The sequence below is a fragment of the Carassius carassius genome, chromosome 45 (genome assembly GCF_963082965.1).
Source record: "Carassius carassius chromosome 45, fCarCar2.1, whole genome shotgun sequence".
Taxonomy (NCBI): Eukaryota; Metazoa; Chordata; class Actinopteri; order Cypriniformes; family Cyprinidae; genus Carassius; species Carassius carassius.
The window spans coordinates 15,958,780-15,985,803 of NC_081799.1; the positions used below are offsets into that span (position 1 = coordinate 15,958,780).

At 36.7% G+C, this 27,024-nt stretch overlaps 1 protein-coding gene across 22 annotated transcripts in view; it reads left to right on the forward strand.

The window, feature by feature from the left end:
* Nucleotides 1–27,024, forward strand: part of LOC132127699 (disks large homolog 2-like) — a 227,297-nt gene that overhangs the window by 142,672 nt on the left and 57,601 nt on the right. For 19 of the 22 annotated variants that reach the window (XM_059539702.1, XM_059539703.1, XM_059539705.1 and 16 more), the window contains one exon: nt 21,177–21,230. The exons of 1 other annotated variant lie outside the window; for it this stretch is intronic. In XM_059539702.1, coding sequence (XP_059395685.1) covers nt 21,177–21,230 — 54 coding nt within the window. Of the gene's footprint in view, nt 1–13,601; nt 13,987–21,176; nt 21,231–27,024 lie in introns of those variants that run through there. 2 more of the 22 variants (XM_059539718.1, XM_059539719.1) reach the window with 2 other exon arrangements.

Genomic DNA, 27,024 nt, shown 5'->3' on the forward strand with positions numbered 1-27,024 from the left:
GTGTTCTCTAGAGCTGCAGATTTAGAAGAACTTAATTAGCACTGCCTTAATGAACATCATGAGAACGTTACAATGGCGTTAGCAGACAGAATGGACAGATCATAAATGGCTGCACTAAAAACAACCCTCTTTTTTCTGTCTTATCGCTCAGACTTTATGCATTTTCAGATTGTCTGCCACTATAATGCAGTGATGTGGAATTATTGTGGAGTATATCTCATCTTTGCTAACTGCAGCAAATGTTTAACCATCAGCAACCTCAAAGTTCATGCAAATAATTTATATATCTTTAAGGACATTTTGGTAGATGGAGGATGGACCCTGAGTGTTGCATTTTAGGTCTGGCCTATAAAATATTGTGAATACATTGTGAATTTCATGACTTTTTTATTTTTTTTATTATTTACTGATGAATCATGCACAGTAAAACTAGAGACATTTATGTTTTCATATTGTTAAAATTTTAATTTACTGAATATATAATGTTCTGAATTGGACAGCTTGGATTCATCACTCCATGTCAGGCTGAACGCTTCATTTAACTCTTAATTAGGAGAACAAATTGTCTGACATTTTCTGATTCAGGAGGGGGAATTGCTGCACTGTCGTGAGTTGGATCTGACAGATGAATTCGGCCGCTCTTCACTCTGAAATAAGACTGTTAATATTAGGATGGCTTTCACTAACACAAACCATTTCCCCCCGGGCTTAAGGCCAGAGCACGTCCCTGTTGGCCAGCAGACAAGCTGTCAGCGACTGACAGACTATTCCCACAGCAAGAATGCTTGAAGAGGCCGAATGGCAGAAACCATAACACTGGCTAGAAGATCGAACACCACTTCTTACACTATTTAAAGTTGAACTTGAATTAAACGGAACCAGTAATTAAACTACTGATATGGTATTTCCATAGGAAATGTCCAGAAAAAAAAATGTTAATAACTTGGTACTTAAAATACCTCCCTTTACATTGGTTCATTTTATTTTTTGATAACTGATTTATGCTATACGTGCCACCTAAAAGAACTGAATAATTTTTGTTGCTTTTAATTGATGATTTAAACCACTTTGTGTTTGTTCTGTTTGCTTGTTTGTAAGTTTAATGATATGAAGTTCCAGTGATGTATTTAGTGGTAAAAAAAAAAACAAGATCTCATTAGTTGCTCCGCTGGTTTATAGATCTAAAGGAAAGAAGCGTATGTGTTGGTGGGAATGTGTGAGTGTATGTGTCATCAAACAGCCCACCATTACCTGGAACAAACCCAAACATAAGCGTATAATTTCATTGTCCTTCTTTTCTTGGTTTTGGTCCTGAGATCAGATCATTTAGATTCCCAGCCTCAGAGGAGAAAGAGGAGTGAATTTATTGATTTATTTACTAAATATTACACATACTGAATATAAACATGCAATATCTTTCCCAGCTTCTTTACTTTCAAAATTCATGTGTGTTTTTAACATAAACATGACAGTTTAAGCGCAATAATATATGAAAGAAAACTCAGTTTAGTACTCACATGTTGTGTGACAGCCGCTTTCTGTGTGCTTGCTTCCTATCTGTGCGCTCAGAAAACCGTATATCATGAGATAAACTGATATAGCTTTAAAATGCATGTTTCAGTGCAATAGACATGATCAAAATCAAACACATGTTTCTTTAGCAGCATATCTGAGAAACAAGCTGTAAAAGCACAGCCCTATGGAAAAGGGGCTGGAAGCAGCAGCTCATTTGCATTTAAAGACACATGCACAAAATCAGTGTGTTTCTGCTTACACTCAAAATATGCATTTTCAAAATGATATAATACATTTTCTGTGGGGTATTTTGAGCTGAAACTCACAGTCACATTCTGGGGACACATGAGACTTGTATTACATATTGTAAAAAAGGGCAAAATAGGTCTCCTTTTGCAGTCCCAGTTAAGAATAGGCATATGCATTTTAGTTTACTTTAAGAGTCAAGCAGTAATGTCAGACTGTTTGATTCCTGCTTGAAAGGAGTGATTGCTAAAATACTTTCTCTGTGCAGTTTTAAATGCAGAAATATCTACTGTATAAGTAAACCATTCACAGAATGAGAAGTGTAGAAACTAGTTTGTGGTGCTGTTAAAACATTTTTTTTTTTTAATTAGTATGATGTTTTTGAGGTGATTATGAAGTGTCAGTTTGCCTACTCAAATGATTGTACACAATTATAATAAAAAAGGCTAGTATCTCTTATGATGTTCAAAGATCTTTTGATGGCTTTAGATGTATTCTGAGCAGGTACCTTGATCATGGCACGGCACTCTGAGTTCTGTATTTTGATTAATTACCCTGAAATTTGTAATGCATATGGATCATTAGTTCATCTCCAGGCAACAAAAACACCATCTATTTATATGAGCGGATGTATTTCTGTGCTTAGACAGCATATCTTCTATTTCAAACTCTCTCTTTGTTTCTTTTTTATCCACCTTTGTTTCTCATACACAATAATATTTGTATTTGATTTGTTCTTCTATCACTTCATGCCTTCTGTCTCTGTCTCTCTCTCTCCGAGAAGCCTTACAAGATGTGCAGGTTAAAACTTATGTATAATAGATGGAGCTCTCGGCTGCAGGTAACAGACGGGGGGAGTTTGAGTTATGGATTTCAATATGTCATACTGCTGATACACAGAACAGGATGGATATAAACATGAGCTGAGAGAGAGATGGGTAAGGATAGGTTTTTGAGATGAGTGCTGGCCCATATCTAGAGTGCCTTGTTTAAAGGTCTGCTTTTCTTTCTTGTTCTTTATGTATGGTAGTCACGAGGCAACCCGATTCATGTTCCTCATCAATTCCTGTCCAACTTTATCCACTGACCCCATGGGAAAGAGAGAGAGACAGAAAGACACAATGAGACAGGCTGGTTTATCTGTAGCTGACCAGGGGTTGGATAATCCAATGCCACACAATGAATGTGAGCAGAGCAGTTTTGAAACAGAATCAAACTCTGGGTATGCTTCAGTTCTTGTTAATGCGACACAAACATCAATTTTAACACTGCAACACATGCCTGTAACACAGACGTCAAAAAAATATCATGGCAGCACAGTGTCTGACGCAACCGTAAAAATAAAAAAGAAGCATCCGAAAAAACAGTCAAATAACAGGCTATTGCTTCAATTATAGAGACTTTTGGTCCTGTACGCTGTTAATACACTTTGCACGCTCTGAATTTATTATTTGTCCACCAGTAATGTCAAATAATTACTTACTTATTTATTTTTTTATGAAAATTTCCAGCACATTTATAATGCTCTATGTCATTCTGTAATGGAAATGATGTTGAAAAATGGAAATAATTTCCACACAGTAAATTGAAATTGAAAATGGTTTGTTTATTTATATATTCATGTATTTATTTATTTATTTTTCATTATCATGTGTCTAAAGGGTTACTCCACCCCAAAAAAAAAAAAAGTCATTAAAGGGTCCTATAATGCTTTTTCACTTTTGGAATTTTAGTCCGTGTGTAGTGTGTACAGTATGTTTGGGCATAAAAAGATCTTCAAACTTAAATTTCAAAGTCCACTACAAAGGGAGATATTTCATTTTAAAAAATTCCCTTTTCAAGAACTACAACGAATGGCTTGTTTAGACTACTGTAATGTCTGATAAAGCAGTTTTTTGGAACGAAGCACTGCTGTGTGTACAGCGGTTACAGGGGAAACCTTGATCTGTATCGAGCGGCAACCTCCCGCTCTATCTCGTGAAGCCCATACGGAAGTGACTAATTCATCGACTGGCCGCTTGAGGCTGGCTGCAAAAGGCAGTCAATCCCATAGACTCCCCATGTTAAAATGCCCAACTTTACAGCAGAAAAAAAAAAAACATGTTTACAGCCTGGTGCAAAAAATGATTTTGGTCTATATAGCTAATTTTGCCCTTCATGATAACTGTAAGGGGGTGAATTTTTTTTATCTGTTTTTTATCTATTCTTTTATCTTGTCTGTACATCGTGAATGCAGTTATTTTTAAACGGTTGTTGACATCCTATCTAAAAGGTGATTTAGCCCCCCCAAAAAATAAATAATAATGTTACCACTGTAATATGTCTTGCAATAACCATGCGTGCAAAGGTTCAATATGCACGCATGTTCAATATTCTCTGGGTCTTAATCTGGCTCAAATTGATATGTCATATTGACGCCATCCTTAACTAAACCGGAGCAGACAGAGGAACTTGCTGCTTTTGCAAGCGGCGGGGCAGTATTGAAACACTGTCTAAACAGTTCGCCAATCACAACCCATTGGGACAGCTAACCAATCACATCACATTTCATTTTTCGGAAGGCGGGCCTTCATCAAACCCAGAACTAATTGAGCTGTTTGTGCCAGGATGGGGAGAAAAGTATTGTAATCATTTAAATTATGTAAAAAATAATGCATTTTTCGAAACACCAAGCATGCAAGCATGTTCTAGTACACCCCCAAAACAAATTCAAGACATTGTAAAAGAGCATAATAGGACCACTTTAATCACTTACCCCCATGTTGCTCCAAACTCGTAAAAATTTTATTTCGTCTTCGGAACACAATTTAAGATAATTTGGATGAAAACCGGGAGACTTGTGACTGTCCAATAGACTGCCAAATAAATTACACTGTCAAAGTCCAGAAAAGTATGAAAGACGTCGTCAGGCAGCGTACGTTCTTCTGTATCAGCTGCGCCACAGTGATACATTTTTTACATATATTTACGCTTTGATTTGAAAGAAAAGACTCAGAAGAGTGTACGCTGCCTGCATTCAGCTCATAATCTCCAAAATGGCGCTACGGTGAAGTGGAGAGAAACAGAGGAGAAGAATTGTTGAATAAAGTCGTTATTTTTGTTTTCTTCGTTTACAAAAAGTATTCTCAACGCTTCGTAACGTTATGGCTGAACCACTGATGGCAGATTGACTATTCTGATGATATCTTTCATACTTTTCTGGACTTTCACAGTGTATTTTACTTGGCAGTCTATTGGACAGTCTCAAGCCTCCCTGTTTTCATCCAAAATATCTTAAATTGTGTTCCGAGGATGAACAAATCTTTTACAGGTTTGGAACGTCATGGTGGTAAGTGATTAATGACAAAATGTTCATTTTGGGGTGGAGTATAACTTTAACATCTAATAATTAAATTTTATTACGTATATTCCTAGTTAAAGATTTATAAGACAAGGGTAAAACTAATAAATTTATAGGTAATTTTCATTTAAAAACAGTAAGGTTAATCTGTAAATTTTAATTAAAAAAAAATACTGCCTGAAGATACTGCCATTCATTAATTGTCTATACGCATATTAATATTTAGATTTGTATACAACACAGTCACATCCCTTGATTGAGTCATATTCTGTACATCTCATCGCATTTCTTTTTCACTCATTCAGAAAGACCAGGCTGCAATTGCTATAATGATCAAGCAGCTGTCAGACCATTTCCTCTGCGAACCTGATTAGCTGCTTGTCGTCATTTAGCGACATTTAGCGCTGTAATCAGAGAGATAACACATTTAGTCTGTCTATTCTGGGATTCCCCATCATCCCCCTTTGTCTGATTTGGCAGCATGGAGCCCAGGACATGGTTAATTGCTGTTTTTGTGCTTCGCACATTTAATTTTCCTTTCACACTCAACATCCTGTAATACGCGTTTAAGCCTTCTGTGGCGTTTCCAGTGTGGTGAATTTAAGTTTGGCTCGTGTCTGCGCCTGATAAACATCGACACGTATGGATGTGTGTTTGTGTTTGTCAGCTCCATTATTGATTGGCTGTAATCTGGCAGTGGCCACTCGGTGGAGTGATGTTCCCCTAGGCTTTAATTATATGCCCATGTGATTTGCATCTCAGCGTTGCCCCTTGCTAATCTCATCTCATCTACCTCCCCCTGCCACCCCATCACCCCCTGATTTATTGAGTTTGTGTCACTCTCTGTGCACTTTTTTTCTCCCTACCACACCCTGAAAAAAAAATCCAACTAAGCTTTGGTTAGCCTAGTCTACCACAGCACAGGCTACAGTCAGAAAGATCCATCTCAGCCATTCCACTCACATACACCATCCCCCGATGGAAAGAGAGACTCTTCCAAGGATGAACAGACTTCTGGGACCAATGCTGTCTTCTCGAGCAGCACAATGATTTGTTTGAAAGTTAACACCTGTCTAAGCCTGGAGTTCTAACCGTCCTCTACACATCCAGAGCCATTGGATTTGGCTTCTGATATCTGACCGACTTTCGGTTTTCTAAAGAATCAGTGGATTTGTTTGTTTATTAGCCAAAAGCACAGAAAAGTCAATTTTTTTTGTGGTTTGGCTCCACTGGGCTGTGGATATGTACATTGTATTGGTGTTGGGGTGACCTTGTTGCGAAGCTGTCCATTGATTGGGTGCATTCGAAAGGCTTTGACAGGCTTTTGTGGAAGTTTGCACATTGTCCAGCTTTGCTGGGCGAACTGCCATCCACCATGAGCTACATGATGGTAAATAATGGCCTTTTTCAGGAGAAATTCCACAGAGGAAGCGCGCCCAACCTTCTCGCCCCTCTTCGAGTTGAATCCTTACGACCGCTGCATAAACGTCTCAGCATGGAGGCCCTGAAGAGCAGAGCTCCTGACTTGGGGCCGATTAAATGGCCATCGCTTGTCACCATCTGTAAATGGAAGCAAAATCTGACTGAGAGACTTCTAAAGAGACACTGGAGGAGTTGCAGTCAGGTTAGCAGCTCTTTATTCAGTTTAACTATCAAGTTTATAGCAGCCGAATTTTTTAGACAGTGTTTCCCAGACAATAAAAGACTGAATGATTTTCAAAACCAGACCACTTAAGAATAATAATTGCTCAGAATTCTCCATAGGCCCTTTTTACCGTCTTTTCACTTTTGTTAGATAATGCTATTTTAAGTTCTCTGTCTCTCTGGTGGATTTAGCTGCTCTTCCAGTTTTTATTGAACCATTGAACTGGTTTCATAATTTCTGAAGTTGATTACACAGACCTGGCTCTCGACCAAAAGTGGGCCGTGCATTAGCCTTTGAAACATCACTCACAGATGCTGCCAGCACTCAGAGACATATTCCAGTGGAAAAAAGACTAATGAAACTAATCAATGTAAGAGCTGTCTTCTGTCTTTATAAGGATGCCAGAGGTGTTAAAACAATTTAAGGTTGGATGTGCAGCCTGAAGCCATATTTTAGACACAAAATGCTCAAGACATGCTATTGCAGTGCAGACACTGTGAGAGGTTTATGTATGTTAGGCTTGATGTGCTAATGCAACATCGCTCTTACCACTCTTGCAATTTGGTGTGTTATTATTTTTCAAAGTCAGTAAAATTAGCAAAAAATTCAACAGACTTGCATTGAAGGAGCTCTATCTAGGGAACACCAAAATAGAGACTTGTGGTGTCAAATAACACCTTAGCAACCACATAATAACGCACTAAGAACTTCTTATTTTTTATTTGTGGTGAGCACTGCATGGTTTACAAGACAGAAAGGATAGGACATTAAGACCCTGGGGGAAAAGGACGAGCCATTGAGGAGCTGAAACTGTCTCGAAGGAGCTGAAACACTCTTTTAGTGAACACTAATGGTGATTTTTACGGTGCGTGTGGTGCTTAATGCAATGGCCATAGGCTAGGTTCACAGAATCTCATTTTAGATCCAACAAAAAGCTATTTCTCCAAAGTAAGTGTTGGCACTGCTTCTGTATCTGCAGAGCTAACCTCTCTGCCCCTTGCATTAAATTATAATCACTCCCCTGTTTAACTTTCCACTCTTTAAAATCTCCCTCTGCTCCTGGGTTCCATGCACTCCTCCATAATCCAATTAGCTAAACCCAGGAGGAAGTTCTTATAACTTCCAGCACTTTTTATTCCATAATTCAGTGAACTGGTGTGGTTGGTTAATCTGAGGCCAGGTCAGCAGCATAAACTCTGACAGTTATTTTGGCTGACTTTAGTGCTCCTTCAAGCTTGCATACCACAATCTCTGTTCAAAAGTTAAATTTTTTTCTTCACACTGAAACTTTTAGCCAAAAATGTAACGTTTAACTAAATATGTTGTGTTTTATGTATTAGCTCAATTGGAATCTCAAATGTATTTCAGTAATATATTTTCTAATCAGCAATAAAATCTGACTCCAATGGTAGAGTGTTATTTTAGTATTATTATTTATATACTTTTGTAGTTTTCATTAATTTTGAATGAGATTTTTTTATTTTATTTTTTTATTTGCTTGTTATTTTTTTTCTCTTATATTTATTTCTATTTAGCTTTAGATATAATAACTTAGATATAAAATCATAACTTAAGTAAGATTAGCAATGGTCATTCTAGATGACTCGCTAAACACTGACCAAAGTTTGTCGCTTGAGTTGATGACTGTCAGACTCTGTCAAACTTTACAATAACTGCTGAGTTAAACCAGTACTGTAAACCTGCACACTCTCTGCAGCAGTATCATTGCCTTTATTGGGCATGAACTGAGCATGTGTTCAATTGGCAAATGGCTGTACCATCATTCCTTGCTCTCAGTTCAGACACAGAGCGAATGTACAGCAGTTCATCCTGCAACATTACTTTGCCAGTGAGTAAAATCATTCACTTTTCATCTGAAGTATAGACACTTAGGACAAAGCTTTCAGCAGAGCTACTTGTTTGATCCATCATACAGGAGCCTAGAGAAAATGGAATTGTTTTTTTTTTTTTGAAAAAAATGTGTGAAATCACTTTTGAAGTGTCAGGGTCAATCGGAGTGACAAGGCTGATTTTGTAGCCACATGTCCAGTCTCAAAGCTTAATCACAAGCCCCACCTTGTGGTGGTAAATGTGAACTACAACAACAGCACACGGAACAACCGTACACCTGGAACATTGCTTCACCTTTGGCCCTGTGAGATATGTAGTTTTGTTTTGTGTTTTGTATTGCTTTGCTTTGCTTTTTTTTCATACTAACACGATACCTTCCTGCTATGGTAATAAAATAACATAATGTATTCTTATGATACAAAAAAGGTTATATGTAAAGCTCTTTCAGTGCTTATTTTCATACTGAACTTCTGTATGTTGACTTTGTCTGTATCCTCTCCTAAGTAAAGGAGAGATGGGCTCTGGACCATAATAGCTTTCACTGAAGCAATAAATGACCTGTCACACACTGACAGGACCAATCAACCACTTAAACTCTGCCCTGCAACGTGGATTTGAATTTTTTGTGGGGATCTTGCAGGCCCTGCAGTGTCATGTGTGTGTGTGTGTTTGTTTTTATGGTTTTGGTACAACAGGAAGAAATGAAGAGATGATTTCTGAGAGCAGTGGGAAACACAGTAAGAGACGGGGGAAGGAGTGAAGAGAGTCTCTCAGTTCTTGTGAGAATTAGTGCACGTGGTAGCCTGAGTACTTCTCTTCTGTTAAGAGCTGCATGGGAGAGGGGGCTTTTAATTAGAACCCTGATCCCAGACACTCCCAGTGCCTGCAGTGTGAATTATTAAGCCAAGTATTTTGTCATTCATTGTGCTACTTTAATAGCACCAACTTCCTGCTTTTATACATACACAGTGTCCAAAATGAATTGTTGCCAAATGTCGGATGCAAGTTGGATTTAGTGAGTAAATGGTAAAATGGAGATACTTGGCATTTAGCAGATAACTTTATTACAGTAGGAACTGCGACATGACGTGTTTTGAATTAATTGCTAGGACGATAGTCTAAACCTCAGATGTAAGTGACACGCAGCATTCAAATCCAAGACATCCAAACATCTGTTAAATAAAACAACTGTTGTGATTCAAACACCATCTTATGACTTCTTTAATAAAAAAAAAAATTGTATATGTCACAAATATACAAGTAAATATAAAACTGCAAAATATTTGTGATATCATAACTGAAAATAAAATAGAATAATATAATATTTTATAATTATAGTAGTTTTAAAATATAAAATGATTTTTTTTATTTGTTAATTAAATTAAATTAATCGCGATTAACCGCATCCAAAATAAAAGTGTGTGGGTACTGTGTATATTTATTATGTATAAATAAATACACACAGATGTATATATTTGGTTGTATATATCAGATGGTTGTTTTCAGTGTTTATGACATATCCAGCAATTTTTTTGTTAATTTTACATCCACAAAGGTGCCATGTTCTCTCGCTCTTGTGAGTGTAGCTGCTTGAGTGGGCACTGCGGCGTGTGTGAATGTCAGGGATGACCACCTGTCACTTGATGCTCTGTCTTTGAAAGGTGGGAAAATTAATTTGACAGCATCTTATGACATTTGCAACAGTATTATACAAGGGTTTGTCTCGGTGACGTGGTATCACAGCTTGCTGGCTTCCATGACTAGCATTTGGCAGTGACACATGGCATACAACTCACACACATACACACACACACACACATCCCGAGGCTGTCATCATTTCAGGCATTGACAGTGATAAGTGGTGTTTGTCATCATGTTAAAAGTGTAATGGAAAACGCACAACACTTTTGGGAATTAGAAATGGCTGACATTTTCTCACTGACTGATTTAGCTGCTTTTTAACTGAATTCCCTCACACATTTCAAGTATACATTATTCATTAATCATAATTCTGTCCTCCAATTGGCTTTTTTAGCTATGGAACACTAGTTTACTATTTATAGAGTATGAGGATGGTTAAGTGTACCTTGTAATTTTTTTCTTTTTAATTTGCATGCAACATTGGTATTACATGACTTCAACATATTGCATGTGAATGGTATCCAGTTATTAACTATTTATAAAATAGGTTATTTAGCATTTTCAACCTACAGTTTTGTGTTAAAGTATAGTCTTGTTACTGATCATATGATTTAATTGTTGATGCAGTACATTACATCATATTGATGCATCATATTTGACTTCATCAGTGGTTTTCCGTGAATAATTACTTAAATTTCGATCACTTGGCTTTAGGGGATGTAAAATCTAGCACATGAGTCATGTTGACTGCTTTTATGATCATTTCTGAAGAATATCCTGACCATTCTTTTCCATACACAGAAAGTCAAAAGGTATTACTTTACCATCAATCCTTTATTATCATTCTTTTACCATACATTCTCTTTCTGTTCAAACCCATTAGTAGAGCTCGATGTTGATTGTGTGCTCTGCAGGTGGGATATAAAATGTCACAAGAATTTAATTGGAATGTGGGAGGAGAGAAACCTCCTTAATTGTAAGTTCAGATGGATTGAATACTCTATAAGGATTGTTAACTATACAAAATAGAGTATGATTAACTGGCATTTAGACACTTAGAATGCCTACACAACAACACATTCTGAACAAATCACTAAAGCCTTCATCATCAACCTCCAGTGTTTTATTAGTTTTCATCTAAGCTCACCCCCCAGATGGGAGACACTATGTGAAGGGAATATTACAAAATTTATAATGAATAACCACACAGCTAAAAGACTGAATCCTAAACAAATATTAAGCACTGGTAATGCTTCTGTGAAGATAAATTGGCTTTTTCCCTCAAGCTGCACTTCGTACTGGTAGCCAGTAGGTGGAGGTAATGTACACTGGTTGAGCAGAAAGTCAGTACAGCACTCTGGGATTGATTCTGATGTAGCTGGATGGTTTAACTTAAGCAGTTAAGCATCAGTTGCTGAGCATAAAGCCCCTTGTTTTGATTAAATGTGAAATGTGATGTAAAAGGTTAGTCATAAATAGAAATCTTATTGAAATAATGAGGCTCAGTGATCCACAAGATACAGGCTATAGCTCTTCTGTTTAGTGTCTGCTGTTGAATTATGGATTACAAAATTTCATTTACTTTTGCCTTGCACATTCTTAAAATGCAAATAACGGACAACCTACTGCATTAATTATCTTTTGAAATGCCTGCTACACAGGTTGCGTATTTGTTAATAGTTAATAATTAATAGTTATAATAATTATTATTATTAATTTATTTTCAAATCATTTCAAAAGCAGTTTTGCCTCTAAATATGTTACTAACTAAAAACATAAAAAAGTATAATATTAATAATAATAATTATTATTATTATATGTAAAATGTATATTATCGTTTATACATTTTCATTAATTAATTCTAATTAATTGTTATAATTAATAAAATTCTAATTAATTATTAGAATTCTTATTAATATATATTTTTAATAATTATAAATGCAGTTCTGCCTATGAAGTTGTTACTAAAAAAGCTTATAAAAATACTAATATTAATATGAATAATATGCATATTTAACAATTCTATTATTATTTATACGTTATTTCAAATGGAGTTTTACCTCTAAACATGTTGTTGAAAAACATTTAATTTAATAATAATAATTATTATTATTGCATATAATAATAATAATAATAATGTTATTAAAATATAAGCTGTTGTTCAACAGCAACTTCAGAATCATTGCATTTAAAGTAGTTTATAATAATCCAGTTTTATTAGTTCATTTGAACTATTCCACACTTTGGGTGATACTTTAGGCACTTCTCACTATTAACTAGTTGCTTATTAGAATGCATATTATTAGCATATTGGCTGTTTATTAGTACTAATAAAGCACATATTTTAGCTCACTTAATCCTACCCCATACCTAAAACTTACTAACTATTAATAAGCAACAAATTAGGAGTTTATTGAGGCAAAAGGCGTGATTAATAGTTGCTGGGGAATGTTCTGTTGTGTAGACAACACCAGTCAAGGCTCTGAAAAAGTGTGCATCGCAGGCACAAAGGTGTTGCTCGTGAGCACCCTTCTGAGCCTAAAGTGACAAATGGGACACTCTTTGGGTTTTTTGAGGCCGTAAGACTGCAGGTCCATTAATGGGACAGGTACATTAATGTGCCAGGTTGCTTCATTGCTTGGTAATCTTTAAAAGCCAAGAGTTTGGCTAATGAAGTGTATTGTTGTTTGGTTATTATTATGCTTAATGTAACTTTCTTTTATAATATAGCCATTACTGCTGTTTTAGGAGTATACCACTCTGCTAGCAATTTTTCAAATACAAAGGAGGTTTTAGAACACTTATTAGTACAATTTGTACTGTTTATGCATTTCTGTCTGCCTTCAGGCTATGTGGCAAATATCTCTGCATAGCTATGAGCTTTTTGTGTTACTTTGAGCTTGCTGTAAGAGATCATTTGAATGATTTTATCATGTTGAAAAAGTGCAGCTGTCAGTTAGACATCCGTCTGTCTGATCGGGGGTTTGGGTTGAAGGCAGCTCAGTCCCCAGCTGTTCAGGGTTTGATTGCTTCTGCCTTGAGCAGAGATGCTGTCAAGACACACCGCCAGTTAAATCATCAATTGACTGAGCTTTCTCACATACACACAAATAAACTTGTCTACCTCTCTTTCTTCTCTTATTTCCTCTTGTGCTTCATCTCTCGCTGTCTTCCTGTTGTTGCCTAACTAAAACGTAGCCTAGCGTCTATAAGTTGCCAGCTTTCCCTCTCATGCACCCTCTCTCTCTCTGACGCACACACACACACTTGCACAGAGCCCTCTCACTGCCTCTCTCACTGTAGAGAGCACACTGCTCAGAAATCGCCCAGAGTAGTGCCGCTCACCACAGCTGCGTCCTCTGCTGCAGCCGCCTGCATCCGAGCGCAAACTCAGAGACAGGGAGGTGAAACACACAGGGCGAGAGGAGAGGAACACACATTGGGGATGACGGCTTACCTGAGCAAGCAGCAGAGCTGCTGTGTGGAGATGCACGGCCGAGTGGGAGATGGTGGAGGGTGCGAGCCGCCCTGCTCTTGCAGTTGGCAGCATGAACCTCATCATGGATACAACTACCAGCCATCGCAGTCCATGTCCACCCTGCCCCGTCAGAGGGCCAAACTCATGGCTTCACGCTCCGAGAGCTCCTGGAGAAGTCCCAGCCGTGGCGCACTACGAGCCAAAGGGGGGAGCTGCGATCTGTGGACGGAGTGCGGCTGCCATCCACACAACTGGCATGAGCCGTACCAGGTAACCACTGCCATCTGGGCTAGGTACCAGGGAGGTGAGGGCACAGGTGTATTATGGGAGGTTGGATATGAGGGTTAGAAGTAGTGAGAAAAGTTGGGTTGATTAAGTTGTTAAGGGTTTGAAAAATCTTTGTAAAGGTGTGATTTTCTATAAGCACGTATTACCACTAGAGCCTCTGTTCTAACATGCTTGTTGTTTTTGTCGCTGTGTGTGCTGATATCACTTTCTATCGCATGAAAAGTTCTACACAACATGGCTATCAGATCTCAAATACTCCAGCAGTGATGATAACGTAATCTGTTTGTTCATGAACGAGAGAGATCCAGCTAAACACCCCAAATCAGGCCAATGCATCACACCCCTTGAAAGCATTAACACAGCTGGACAATGTACTCTGAAGACCCTCTGTTTTTGTGTGTGTGTGTGTGTGTGAACTCCTCTTGCAGTACTGATCTGTGTTTAAACTCCAGGATTATATAGTTAAGCAGAAGTGGAGCTCTCATTTGGTACTTCCCGTGTTACAGCTAAAGTCATTCAGTGCATGTGACACTTATTTTGTGTTTTTGTCTTAATATACAGTACAGTACATAAATAGCATTGCAGGATTGTTCTGCCTGCTGATTGGTAGATTAGCATTTTATTTTTTCTGACATATTTCTTAGCTGAAGAGGATGTCAGCACCAGTATAGAAGGAATTTAATGCTGAAATAAGGAAATTGGTCAAGTGATTGATAAAGTGATGGCAGACAGAGGAAGGCTTGGGAGAAATGACCATGTGGCTTCACATCCATCACCTATCTTTACATGAAAACACCTCCACACTTCTCATCTCTGGTGGTCTGGTGTGATATATGTGACCCTAGTCTTAAGTAGCACTGGTATATTTGTAGCAATAGGCAAAAATACATTATATGGGTCAAAATTATAGATTTTTTATTCATTAGGATATTAAGTTGACATCAGGTTCCATGAAGATATTTTGTACATTTCCTACCGTAAATATATCAAAACTTATTTACTGATTAATAATAACTTTATTTGGACAACTTTAAAGGTGACTTTCTCAATATTTAGACTTTTTGCACCCTCAGATTCCAGATTTTCAAATAGTTGTATCTTGGCCAAATATTGTCCTATCCTAACAAACCATACATCAATGGAAAGCTTATTTTTTCAGATTTCAAATGACACATTAATTTCAATTGCTGAGAATGGTTATCACAATTCAGCTCAAACCATTGACTGGACAAGGTTAGAGCTCTCAGATCATCTTTCAGTTCAGAGAAGGTCATCAAAAGACACTATTAGCCAATTGTCTCACTGTAGGACCAATGCCAAACTAATGTATATCTCTCAACAGTTAAAGCTTGTTTGTTTATTTGTATGTTTGTTAATGTATACCAGCGCACACTAATATGTGTATATATATATATATATTTTTTTTTAAAGACCTGTACATTTAATGAAATTTTTTCCTAATAACATTTGTGATTTAATCTCAAGAAATTAGATTAGCTTTTTTTTTCAATTCTCAAAAATGCAGTAAAAATCAGTAAAACGTAATACTATTTAAAAGACTTATTCTTATAAATTTTCTGCAGCCATTACTTCAGTCTTCAGTGTCACATGATCCTTTAGAAATCATTCTGCTATGCTGATTTTTAAACATTTCTAATTATTATCAATGTTGAAAACCGTTTTACTGCTTTTACCGTCTTCACAGTCACTTTTTATTAATTGATGCATCCAGGCTGAATAAAAATATTAAAAGTTTCATTAAAAGAACCCTAACACATTTATTGGTGTGTTTATATATGCATCTTGGATATATCTTTACCAGCCCTTTGTAGTCTGCTGCTCTTGGTTACTTCTTTGAGTTGCTGTCTCTTTGATGTTCAACTCTTAAAAATGTTGTTGTTGACTTTTTCTTCTTGTGCATTATTGACGGTGGTGTGGTAGCTCTATGTATAGTTTCTGTGGCCTGAATTATTGAGAGCCGTAAAGTGGGACAAGAGCAGAGGCACTGAACACCACTGCAGGACCTCTTTAAGCAGCACATACCACATCTGCAGACTAATCATTATTTATCATCATCTTTAACTCTGGATAAGCACAGTATTAACTAATTTACAGTGACTTTCTCTACAAGAGTATATTATACTATTTGTTGTCACACTGTTTTCCAAAGGCAAAATTACCGGTATACTGTAGATATTTATCTTCGTTCAGTTCAATTTTTAAATGCTCCTGACTAGTCCTTTTGTTTCACTGAAGGGTATTTTTCATCTGGTAATTAGATATAGAACAAATTGAATTAGGAATGTTTGAGGAGTAGTTTAATTGAAGTTCATATTAATCTTGCAGTTGTCTTGGAATTTTATTCAGTTCTCACAGATAAGGTGAATTGCTATCATTGATAAGGACAACCATAGTTACTCCATTGTGCTTATTAACAGACAATTAACCTTAGGGTTGATGGGGTTCCTAGATACGCCACACTGTATTAATCATGTTTTGCCTGAATTGGATTGCACTTCACGTGCATTTTTGAGGTGATAAGCCTTTGAATCTCATAAACATCTGCACGACACAATGTTAAACAAGTCTCAAAAGACCCTCACTAGCTAGAAAAGTAGTCTGATGTGATGTTTTAAGTTACATAAAGTGGCATAAACTCTGGGTTTAAACCCAAGCACTTTCTTGATCTTGTATTAGCCTGCACCCTACCTGCCCTAAAAATGCTGATGTCTTGAAAACAGACACTTCTGTGTACCAATTCTACAGAGGCATGAAGATGCTTGAAGCAGAAAGTCTGCTCCAGTTTGGCTCCACAATAAGCTCTTAAGATGTTTGTGTTCGTGCTCTCTTTACCAAACACTGCAGAGCTGGTCTGCCCTACACCACACACACACACTTTTCATATTAAATGTGGATTCGATCACTGAATCTTGTTTCTTTCTTGCATCTTTAGCCTTAAAAACAGCATGGTGTACTACATATGCTGTTCCATTCTATACCATGCTGCAACATTTTTTATGTGCACACATTCATTTATTTTTATCCTCTAATGTTGATTGAGAGCTGTGTGTGCAGTTGATTATGTAATGCCATCACCTCTGTGCTCAGCTGGGCCACGTGAGCACTTGCTGGCTGAAAGAGGCCGGTCGTGCTCTGCATCAGGGCATTTGCAAGCACTTCCACACAAATAACGCTGGAAAACGGGCAACAGCCACTTCAGCCGATTGTGTCTAGAGAGTGAATTAATGAACACATCAACAAAGAATCTGTGTGCCTGTTGAAGCGCTTATTCTACCCAGATTTATTCAAATGTGTTACATTTTGTCCAGCTAGGGCATTAACTGAGTAACTTGCTATTTTGCAGTGTGCATTTACATTGAGAATAGATGCTGTCTGTGTACATTGAGCTTTTATGTTGTTCTGTATATTAGTGCTCTAGTCCTCTCTTAACTATCTTTCCTCTTGTCAGTTTCCTACAATCTAGTTCTCATCAGCTCTAGAATTGAGATGAAGAGACTTGTTAGTCCAGCAACCCACTTCCCTTGCTGCAGCACTGCCATTTCAGTTTTCTTTAAAGTCAAACTAAGCATGGAATAAAACCACTTTAGGTGAGAATATCCAAGTTTGTATCTTTCAGCCCATATTATCTTATTTCACACAAGATATCGCCATGATATTACAATCTGTTTATAGATCACTGTACAATGTTACCACCACAGTGCTGTTTTGTATCGATTACTTCCTGAAAGAACAAAATAAGTACTACCTAGTAATATCATGTGATCTTAAATTACTCTGAATATTCAGTTTCAGTGTGAGGTCACCAAATACACCAAATTAAGACAAAATGACTCATAATTTCTTGATGTTGTCTTTGATCTTCAGTGTTAATTAGTTAATGTACCCGAATTAAGTTTTAGATGTGCTGTTTTTATATTTATCTTCGCTGAAAATTTCATAGACACCCAAATTCCTATAGTTAATGTCACACTGTCTGACATAGTGCTGATGAACTTGTGGGTGTCTGATGTCAATCTAAAATAAATCTGCATATCATTTGCATATTGATGAATGCAGTCTTATTTTTTTATTATACCACCTAGCGGGAGCATGTAATGTTTTAACAATGACAGATTCAAATTAAAATATGGCTTCAGCATTATAGAGCTCAGAATTTTAACATAATATTCTTAATCATTTAATAGAAACTGAAATCTGCAATATGAGCTGTCTTCACGCTTATGACTAGTAGTTCTGCAATGTCACCATAGTTGAAAATTGGACTCATCTTTCTGAGTGTGTGTCTCAGAGGACAGCCGCTTTATGACTCTCTTTCTGAAATGGCCAATATTGCTCTTTGTCATCCAGGGAGACATTAAACTTAGCTTTTGCTCATTTACGTTCTCTGTGCTTTTTATTTTCAACCATTAAACTGTCATATTTTGAGATAACGCTGCAATTATCTCTTTTAATCTCTTTAATGTTTGGCTGCCATGCCGGGATGAACCTCATCAGTAGATAATAGCTTCAGCTAGATGGCAAATTTTTGTTGTTGATCCCACCATGTCATTCATTACAAAAGCACCTTGTGTGGGAGATGCCCGCAGTGTGTGCTTAACCCTATAAAGCCTACTGTATCATATTTGATATGCAAATGCCTTAAAATTATCAACATGATCAAAACTTTCTTGATCTGCTACACTGCTGCTGTTGGTTATTGCTGCTGTTGTTGATTATTACTGCCAATGCATACACTAATAAGGTGCTGTGATTATTTAAGACATAATGCTGCTGCATAAATAGCATATAAAATAACCCATAGCAGATCTATACAGGTGGAGCTGGGGAGGTGGAGGGTTTCAGAAGAACTCTGAAAGTGCGCTGCAAGCTGCTCTAGTGAATGCTAACCAGCCATTTAAATGTAAAGCAAGCTCATTTGCTGCATATGCAACATGAACCAATCAGTGGTTTAATACTGGGATTATGATAGTTTGTGTTGAGGACTTACTTGCCAAAACTTGGCATTGGTACACAATTACCTACAATATGACAGCTGATTGATGATTATACTTTTTAGCAAGTAAACAGGCTTTTAGTATAATTCTAAAAATGCCCACCTTCAGGTTGTGGTACATGTGTCTTTTTGATGTCAAATATTTACTGATATTTATAAACCGTAAGCATAAATGTATAGTTATATTTCCAGATGAACACTTACTGCACTTACTCAATTTAGTCTGAAAGTTTAACACACTGTTCCATTTCAAATAAAAATAATATTGACTATTATTTAATATGTCAGGCTTTTCAGAGTAAAACAAACACAAAATGTTTAGAATGAACTAAAGCTGACTTTATATTTCGAAACTCAGTTGCAAAGATTTTAAAATAAGGTTAGGTTTAGGTTTTTCATTTTTGCCATGTGCTTTCCAACACATCTCTCTGGTTTTCCAATCCCTCTGTGATTGAGGCTATAGCTCTCAAGGCGGGAGATGTATTAATGTAATTAGAGGCAGTGCGCAGTAAGCATGGACAGCCTCAATCTCTGCTGTCGATCGATCTTTAGTTGCCAGCTGCATCTCCCTGGGGATTTGTGTAGTAGGCCATCTCTGAATGCTAATGCGTCTGTGATAAGCCTCACAGCCTCCAGCTGAATGAGTTTGTGTTGTGTGCTAGCCCACCTTTCATTACTTGTTAAATGTTGTGTGCCTCTAGTGGCACCAAACAGAATTACAAAAATAATGACTTGTTTTCAATTAGGGTTCTTAAACACAGGTCTGCCATTGGTCAGAAAAACAGAAAGCCCTGCCATTGGTTGAGCATGTGTTGCTTTGAAGAACTGCGGGACTAATGCACATGATGCAGTCTCAAGTGCTTTCTGAAACTAGTCCCTTACACTTTTCTTTTGAACTTTCTATTCATCAAGGAATCCTAAAAAATATATTATAAACAGTTTGTCATATGCTATGCTTGCACAACTAGAACTTTTCTAGTTCTAGTTGTGCAAGCATAGCATATGACAAACTGTTTATAATATATTTTTTAGGATTCCTTGATGAATAGAAAGTTCAAAAGAAAAGCATACATTGAAATAGAAATCCTTAATGTATTTTGAATGTACTTTGTCACTTTTGTATCTGAATAGAAAAATTTTTACCGACCTCAAACATTTGAACTGTAGTATATGAGTAATGGTTGAGATTATTTCATTATATTCTGAATAATACTTTGAATTATCACTCACAGTCACTTCACTTTATGAGGACATTTATCTAAATTAAAGTTTTCCTAATCTAGTAGCAAAGGTGATTAAGCTTTTTTAGTGCGTTTATATCTGAATTTGGCTCATATTTGAGGTCGTATAATGCTGACAGTGTCATTGGTCCACCCAAACTGCCTGCTTATTTACCCATTCAAATATATATTAGTTTTTGATTATAAAAAATATATATTGTCTGCATATCATCATAGTACTTATAGCTTATTTTTTGTTGTTGTTGTTGTTGTTGTTTTTGGTCAGGTTTTATGCTCTGCAGTAGTTTACCAGATTTATTCTTGCCTCCAGCACCACAAATATCATTACTACCTATAACAGTAAAATTTTGCTTAATTGTGCCGTTATTGCATAGTGAATTGTGCAGCTCTACATAATGCTGTGTAAAATGAGCTAATATTTTCTAATAAAGGCTAATGACGGGGTTACACTTAACAACACTCAATGAAATTACAGTGAATGTACAGAATAGACATCCAACCACCGAGATTTCTGGCCTTGTTGCTGTTTGGGAGAAACTAATTGACTTTGTGTTGTCTTCAGCAACTAGCTAAATAGCAAAAGAGACAAACAAGGAGAGATAAAAACTATTTCAACCTTCATGTCATACAAACATTTTTCCAGCATTGATCATCATACTCCTATGATGTCATGTTTTTCATCCTTCATCTAATCTATGTGTGTGTATGTACTGTAAATATGTTTTTACTGTCGTTTTGAAGTTTTGTTCTTCATCATGACATCTGTGAGCTCAGCGGTGCCCATCATGCTCTGCTGTACCCCTTAATAAAATCTAAGCCAGTTCACGCATCTCCAATCCACTCTGATCTTTATCTCTTTCTCTTTCTGTTTTCCTCTCCGTCCATATCTCTCGCCCTCCCTTTCTCTCTTTTCACAGGCAAGTCCTGCCCCAATTATTGTCAACACGGACACTTTGGAATCTGTACCATACGTGAGTTTTGATTTTGCATTTATTTTTTGCATTTTCATGACATTATGCACAGCCGTGACATTGCAGATCATCAACTTGATCAGATCAATGCCCATGCAGAGTGAGTGGCGAATGAGTTTGACATCATTTCTTTTTTGTTCTTCATAAATGTAGTCTCATTTATCACTCTCCACTCTGCGCAAATACGATCAACGTACTCAATGACTGATGGCTTTTCATAAATTAACCAGATAAGGTGGCCAGTGATTATTGGCAGTTTTGATTAGCATATGCTTTTCTGTTATGGGTTTGAAATATTAATGTGTGGAATAAACTGTTTTTGGTGGGTGTCTGAGAGATGTTTGATGAATGGTTTAAAACAAGTCAAATCAGTAAAATTGTGATATTCCATTTCAGTTGCCTTAGAAAGTTTGCTAGGTTTTAAACCAGAGTGATAGGTAGATAAATGCAAAAGTAAAATCATTAATTGCGCATATGACAGAACTGGTGACTGGAATAAATGAAAGAATACAGAGGGGGAGAGCAGTGCTGAATCAGACACCAGCACAAAGTGATAAACACTCAGCAAGAAGTTTATAGAGTTCACAGACACACTATCAACACAGCTTGACCTTCAGTCAGCTGAGACAGGTTTTGTCTGGGTGTCTTCATACTCCAAAATAATTGTCTGTTATTTCCTGTTTTTGCAATTATGTATTTTGACCATGTACAGAAATGGCCAGCCGTTTATGAACATTTCAGAACATTGTTTGTTCTGCTTCAGCTTGCTTGTTCAGCCAATAAGATAAATCAAAAATAAGATCATTTCAACCAATCAATTGTTTCTCAGAAATGGTGTTGAGTTGAATTGAAGATTAAAAAGGCCTCTTCCTGTTACATCAAGGGAATATCCCTCTGTTGTTTTGTTTTCTATTGGCTGTTGTACACGCCTCTTATGCACACCCTTCACGTTCAATGAAGATAATTTCATTTGATTTTTGTTTCTCTGCTTGCATCTCAGTAATGAAATATTAACATCAAGGCATATCCAGATGACTGTGAATGCACAGTGTTTTAGTCAAAGCGCCGTGCTTCCATCAGCAACGCAAGATCGACCATGACATCCAGAATCTAGCAACAAGCTTAATGCTGTTAAGTCGGTTTAATTGCTTTTCCTCCTGCTTTTCCTGCTGTACTCAGTTTAAAGCCCACTGTGGACATGTGTTGGAGTGTGTGTGAGATTATGATGATTATGAACTGCTTTAAGCAGCAATCTGTCTCTGATAGAACTTCTACTAATAACCTAATACAAGATAACAAGCAAGAGAAGATGGAGTTCTGGGAAAAGAAAACACTGATGGATTACTCCAGTAAAGGTGTTCACTCTTGAGTTTAACCTATAAACACCTTGTGTGTGTGTGTGTGTGTGTGTGTGTGTGTGTGTGTGTGTGTGTGTGTGTGTGCGCGCGTGTGCGTGCGTTCTGTGCTCTCAAAATGCAAATCTCTAAAGTAGAATAGATTAACTTTTTTTTCTTTGCTGAGAACTTAAGGGTGTTTTAAACCCTAAATGTTAGATATGGCATCACTGGGATTTTACATATGCTGCATTTTAGATTTGTGTACTTAATCTTCAGTCTGTCTGAGTTTTGGGAGTATTAAAAACAAAATAATAAAAACAAAATAAAAAATGTTGAAAATTCATATAAAAAAGTAGTAGTAAATATTAGCATTTTATTTAAAATTTTACTATAAAATAATTGTATTTGTTTTTAATACATGTATTTGTATTTGTATTTAATACCTTTTAATTTTAAATAGTATTATCACACATTTTTATGTAGTTTATTAATAAAATAATATAAAAAGTATATATATATATATATATATATATATATATATATATATATAAATTATGTTACCACTATTATTATTAATTTCTCCTGGTTCTTTATGTGCACTTCTGGTTACTGAGTAGTATTTGTGGAGATAAAAAGACTCGACATGACACCAGACAAAAGAGAGAGGTGCTGCAGTAAAGCCAGAGGGAAAAGACCAAATCAAGCTCATTATGCATGTATTCATGCAGGACATTTATCCTGCACACACACATTCACTCACCCAGCACAGTATCATCTGTTCACTTTTTTAAAAGGAACCTCGGTTGTTTTAGTGCAGATTTGCCTCGGGTTAAATGCTACATGGGTTTTGTGCTGTTTATCAAGGAATTGTCGAAGCTAGTTGAAAACTAAGCTTAAAAAACAGATTTTTCTTTTGAGTCAATAAAAAAAATGTCTGAAAAATGCTTCTGAAAAATGCTTCTGAAAGATGTTGAAGAAATGCAAGAGTGTGTAAAGCTGTCAGACGTTACAAGGTACATAAAGGAGTGCAGTAGACCTTAGTCATAGTCTTAGTCAGAAAATGGCATATTTAATTTAATGCAAAAGAAACATTCAATAGGCTAGGTTGCAAATCTGTCTATAAATAAATAAATAGTCTTTACAAAAAAGGTAGGTTGTGAAAATAAAATGTAGGATATTGGTCTTTTTAATGGTTTACTTTAAAAATATATATATATTTTACAATAATACTGTTTTGAGTTAAATAGTTTTGATTAAATAAATCAGCCTTAATAAGCACTTCTTATGTTTTCTTCTTCTTCTTCAAAAAAAAAAAAAACTTTAAAGGTAGTATATATATAGATATTTTGTGTACTTCCATGATGCTGCTTTAAAAAGTGCCAATGTAAACAATAGACAAAAAGACAGCTCACTCATTTTGAGGCAAAGTTAATATGTTGCATATGCACAAACAATGAATATTCAATAGACACTACTGTTTAAATCTCAACCCACTGCTGCATAGTTTTAGACCTGGTGAGAAATCTGGTTAAGTACTGTTAATTATAAAGCCTCAACTGTGCTCACTGTTACTGTAGTGAGAACAGAGCTCACTAGGGGGGGGGGCACAGGATTAATAAAGCATTACTGAGTCTGTGTAGCTGTTAAATAACATCCACCTAGCCACAGCAAAATGACCCTTTCTGCCTACTTTTAACAGCGCCTTTGTTTCCATTAGCTGTCAGAAATAACAATGGTTAGTTCATAGTGCTAATTAGTCCATGTGGGTGTGTATTGAGGAAACCAAGTCTCATTATGTCACGACCCAAGAGATATATCATGTTTAATCACTGCGATGGGCGTAAAAAAATATGCCATCGCATCAGGCAGAACTCTAAAGGGAAAGCTTTTACATTTGCGAGTTTGTTTGGTACCACATTTGCAGTGACTCACCAGTTTAATGTGAGCTTTTACACCCCAGATGCTGCATGGTGTACTCCCCTCCCACCGTCCCCTCTGCAGCTGCACTCTCCCCCGGTCCACAGTGTCTCACATTAGCAACACCATGCGGCTCAGAATTTTAATGCCACTCAAAGCCCAGTAATTGGGTCATTTCTTATGGTAAAGATGGAAAAGCCATGTTTTCCTGACCTAAAGAAAAGTTCTTCAAACTTAATGACCAAATGAAGTGTATGTGATTATCAGTGTCTTAAGTTGGTTAATAAGGGGTGTTGTTCTGTTCTGGTGAGCGCTGCTGTTGTTAATGATCTCACTCTACTCTGTTAATGATCTCATTTACTAGTCTTATTGGTTTCTCATAATCATCAATCAATTATAACATCCATCAGTTATCTCCCTGATTGTGTTCTTTGGCATATTCAGGGTGTTCTGAAGAGCTCTCGCACACACGCATTGATGAAACTGCAGAGAAGCGGCTCGGCTAGCCATCGCTAGTTAGTGTCAAACAGAAGCACTTATGTGCACTAAGAAATAAATTTAATTTTGGCTCAGACAATAAGCAGAATGGCCACATCAGATGTTGTGTTTGACCAAACAATTTTGTTATATTAATTGTGAAATTATTTGAGCATTTTGCAGAGCATGATGTAGGCGTTTGTCTTGGCTGGTGATGTTCTCTGGGGATCCCTGTGCTCATATAAACTGCATCCACTGAGTTTCTATATTACATGCTTTCTTAAAGTAAACTTGTTGGGAATTTAAACTCGAGACATTTATCACTCTAAAGTGATGTTCACACCAATGTATAAATGAGTAGTCAAATTAAATCGTTAATCATGTACAGTATTGTTTAATTTAGTTTTTTTTTCTCTCTGCATCTGTGGTTCATAATAGTCAGCTGATCTAGTTGATTTATTTATTACATATTTATTTGTGCATATTTATCTGTGGTTTATCTTTTTCATTTGATCTATTGATGTGTTTATTTCAAATAATAATAATAATAATAATAATAATGTTTTGTACTTGTGGAAGCCTGTTTCCGTCCACTGAATAAATTAAAATAAAAAAGGGTAATTGCGACTTTTTATTTCAGAATTCTGACTTTTTTCTGGCAATTGCAAGTTTATGTACATCTTGCAATTCTTACCTATTTTATAAGAATTGTTAGATATAAACTTTGTTCTGACTTTTTTCTCAGAATTGCGTGATATAAACTTGCGATTGAGAGTTTTTTTCTTACAATTTTGACTATTTCTCCCATTATTATCCCATTATTCTGACTTTATAACCTGCAGTTGTGAGTTTATATCATGCAATTCTGAGAAAAAAGTCAGAATTGGGAGATTTAAACTCATGATCGCAAGAAAAAAGTCAGAATTTGGAGATAAAAATTCGCAATTGCCTTTATTCAGTGGAAACAGGCTTTCATAGTTTAGTGTTATGCATATGTAACGGAGGCCAGCGAGTAGGTGCTGTGCAGGTAAACCTCACTCCCCAATCTCAAGATACGCACCAGCGACAGATGCTAGTGGCTGCCGTCATTTAGCCTCCTTGTTAGGGCATCCGCCTCCAATGCCAGAGACCCAGGTTCGAGGCCCACTCGAAGAGAGTGCGAGGTGTGGCGGTGAGGACCCGGGAGAGAAGGGTTACACATATACCTGTACACGTCTTATGCTTTCTGTCTTTTGATGATAGAAGAGGACCACTCATTTAAGCATTTAGTTACAATATAATGTGTCCAATTTGTGCCCAATCCAAGGTTCCAATTGCCCCCTTAAGTAATTCATCCTGGTGTTGACTCTGGACCAACTGACTAAATATGTTACCAAATCTTCCTGCATGACTGAAGAACGTCAGCTAGAATTCAACAAATGAATTCATTTGAGAAATGTTGTGGAGTGTGAGACTGCATTCAGCTCTGTGCTCTTGACATCTGTTTGGTCCTCATGTTTAAGAGCAGGTGTAATCTAGGGGGCGTCCAACTGATGCTGTAAATGAAAGGTCATGTTGCTCTGAGGAGAGCAGTGAGACAGTATTCAGCTATGTCTCTCTCTCTTTCTCTCTCTCTTTCTCTCTCTTGAACAGCTGAGGCTGCTGAGGCATAAACGAGCTTGTTCACTGGGTTTCAATTAGCCATGAATGACTGTTTCTCTTTCTCCAGCTGTCTGAAATACTCCCTTCAGTATAAAAAAAAAGTCAAAATGTGAAACATGCACACTCACTGTAAATGCCATGACTGCCTTATTATCGAGGCACTTCAACATAAAATGTCCTTGTTTATAACATGCTGTTTGGACAGTATCTGTGAAATGATGCTGGGTATCACAGAAAATATATCTTTTAATAGCTTAAAAATGTTGTAAAAGCATACACAAATTGTATTTCAGTAGAGTGCACCAATAAATAAATAAATTCAAGCTATGCATTTCTGCTACAGTTCTTTTAAATTGCAGTAATATTTTACAATATTACTGGTTTACTGTATTTTTGGTCAGATAAATGCGTCCTTGTGAGAA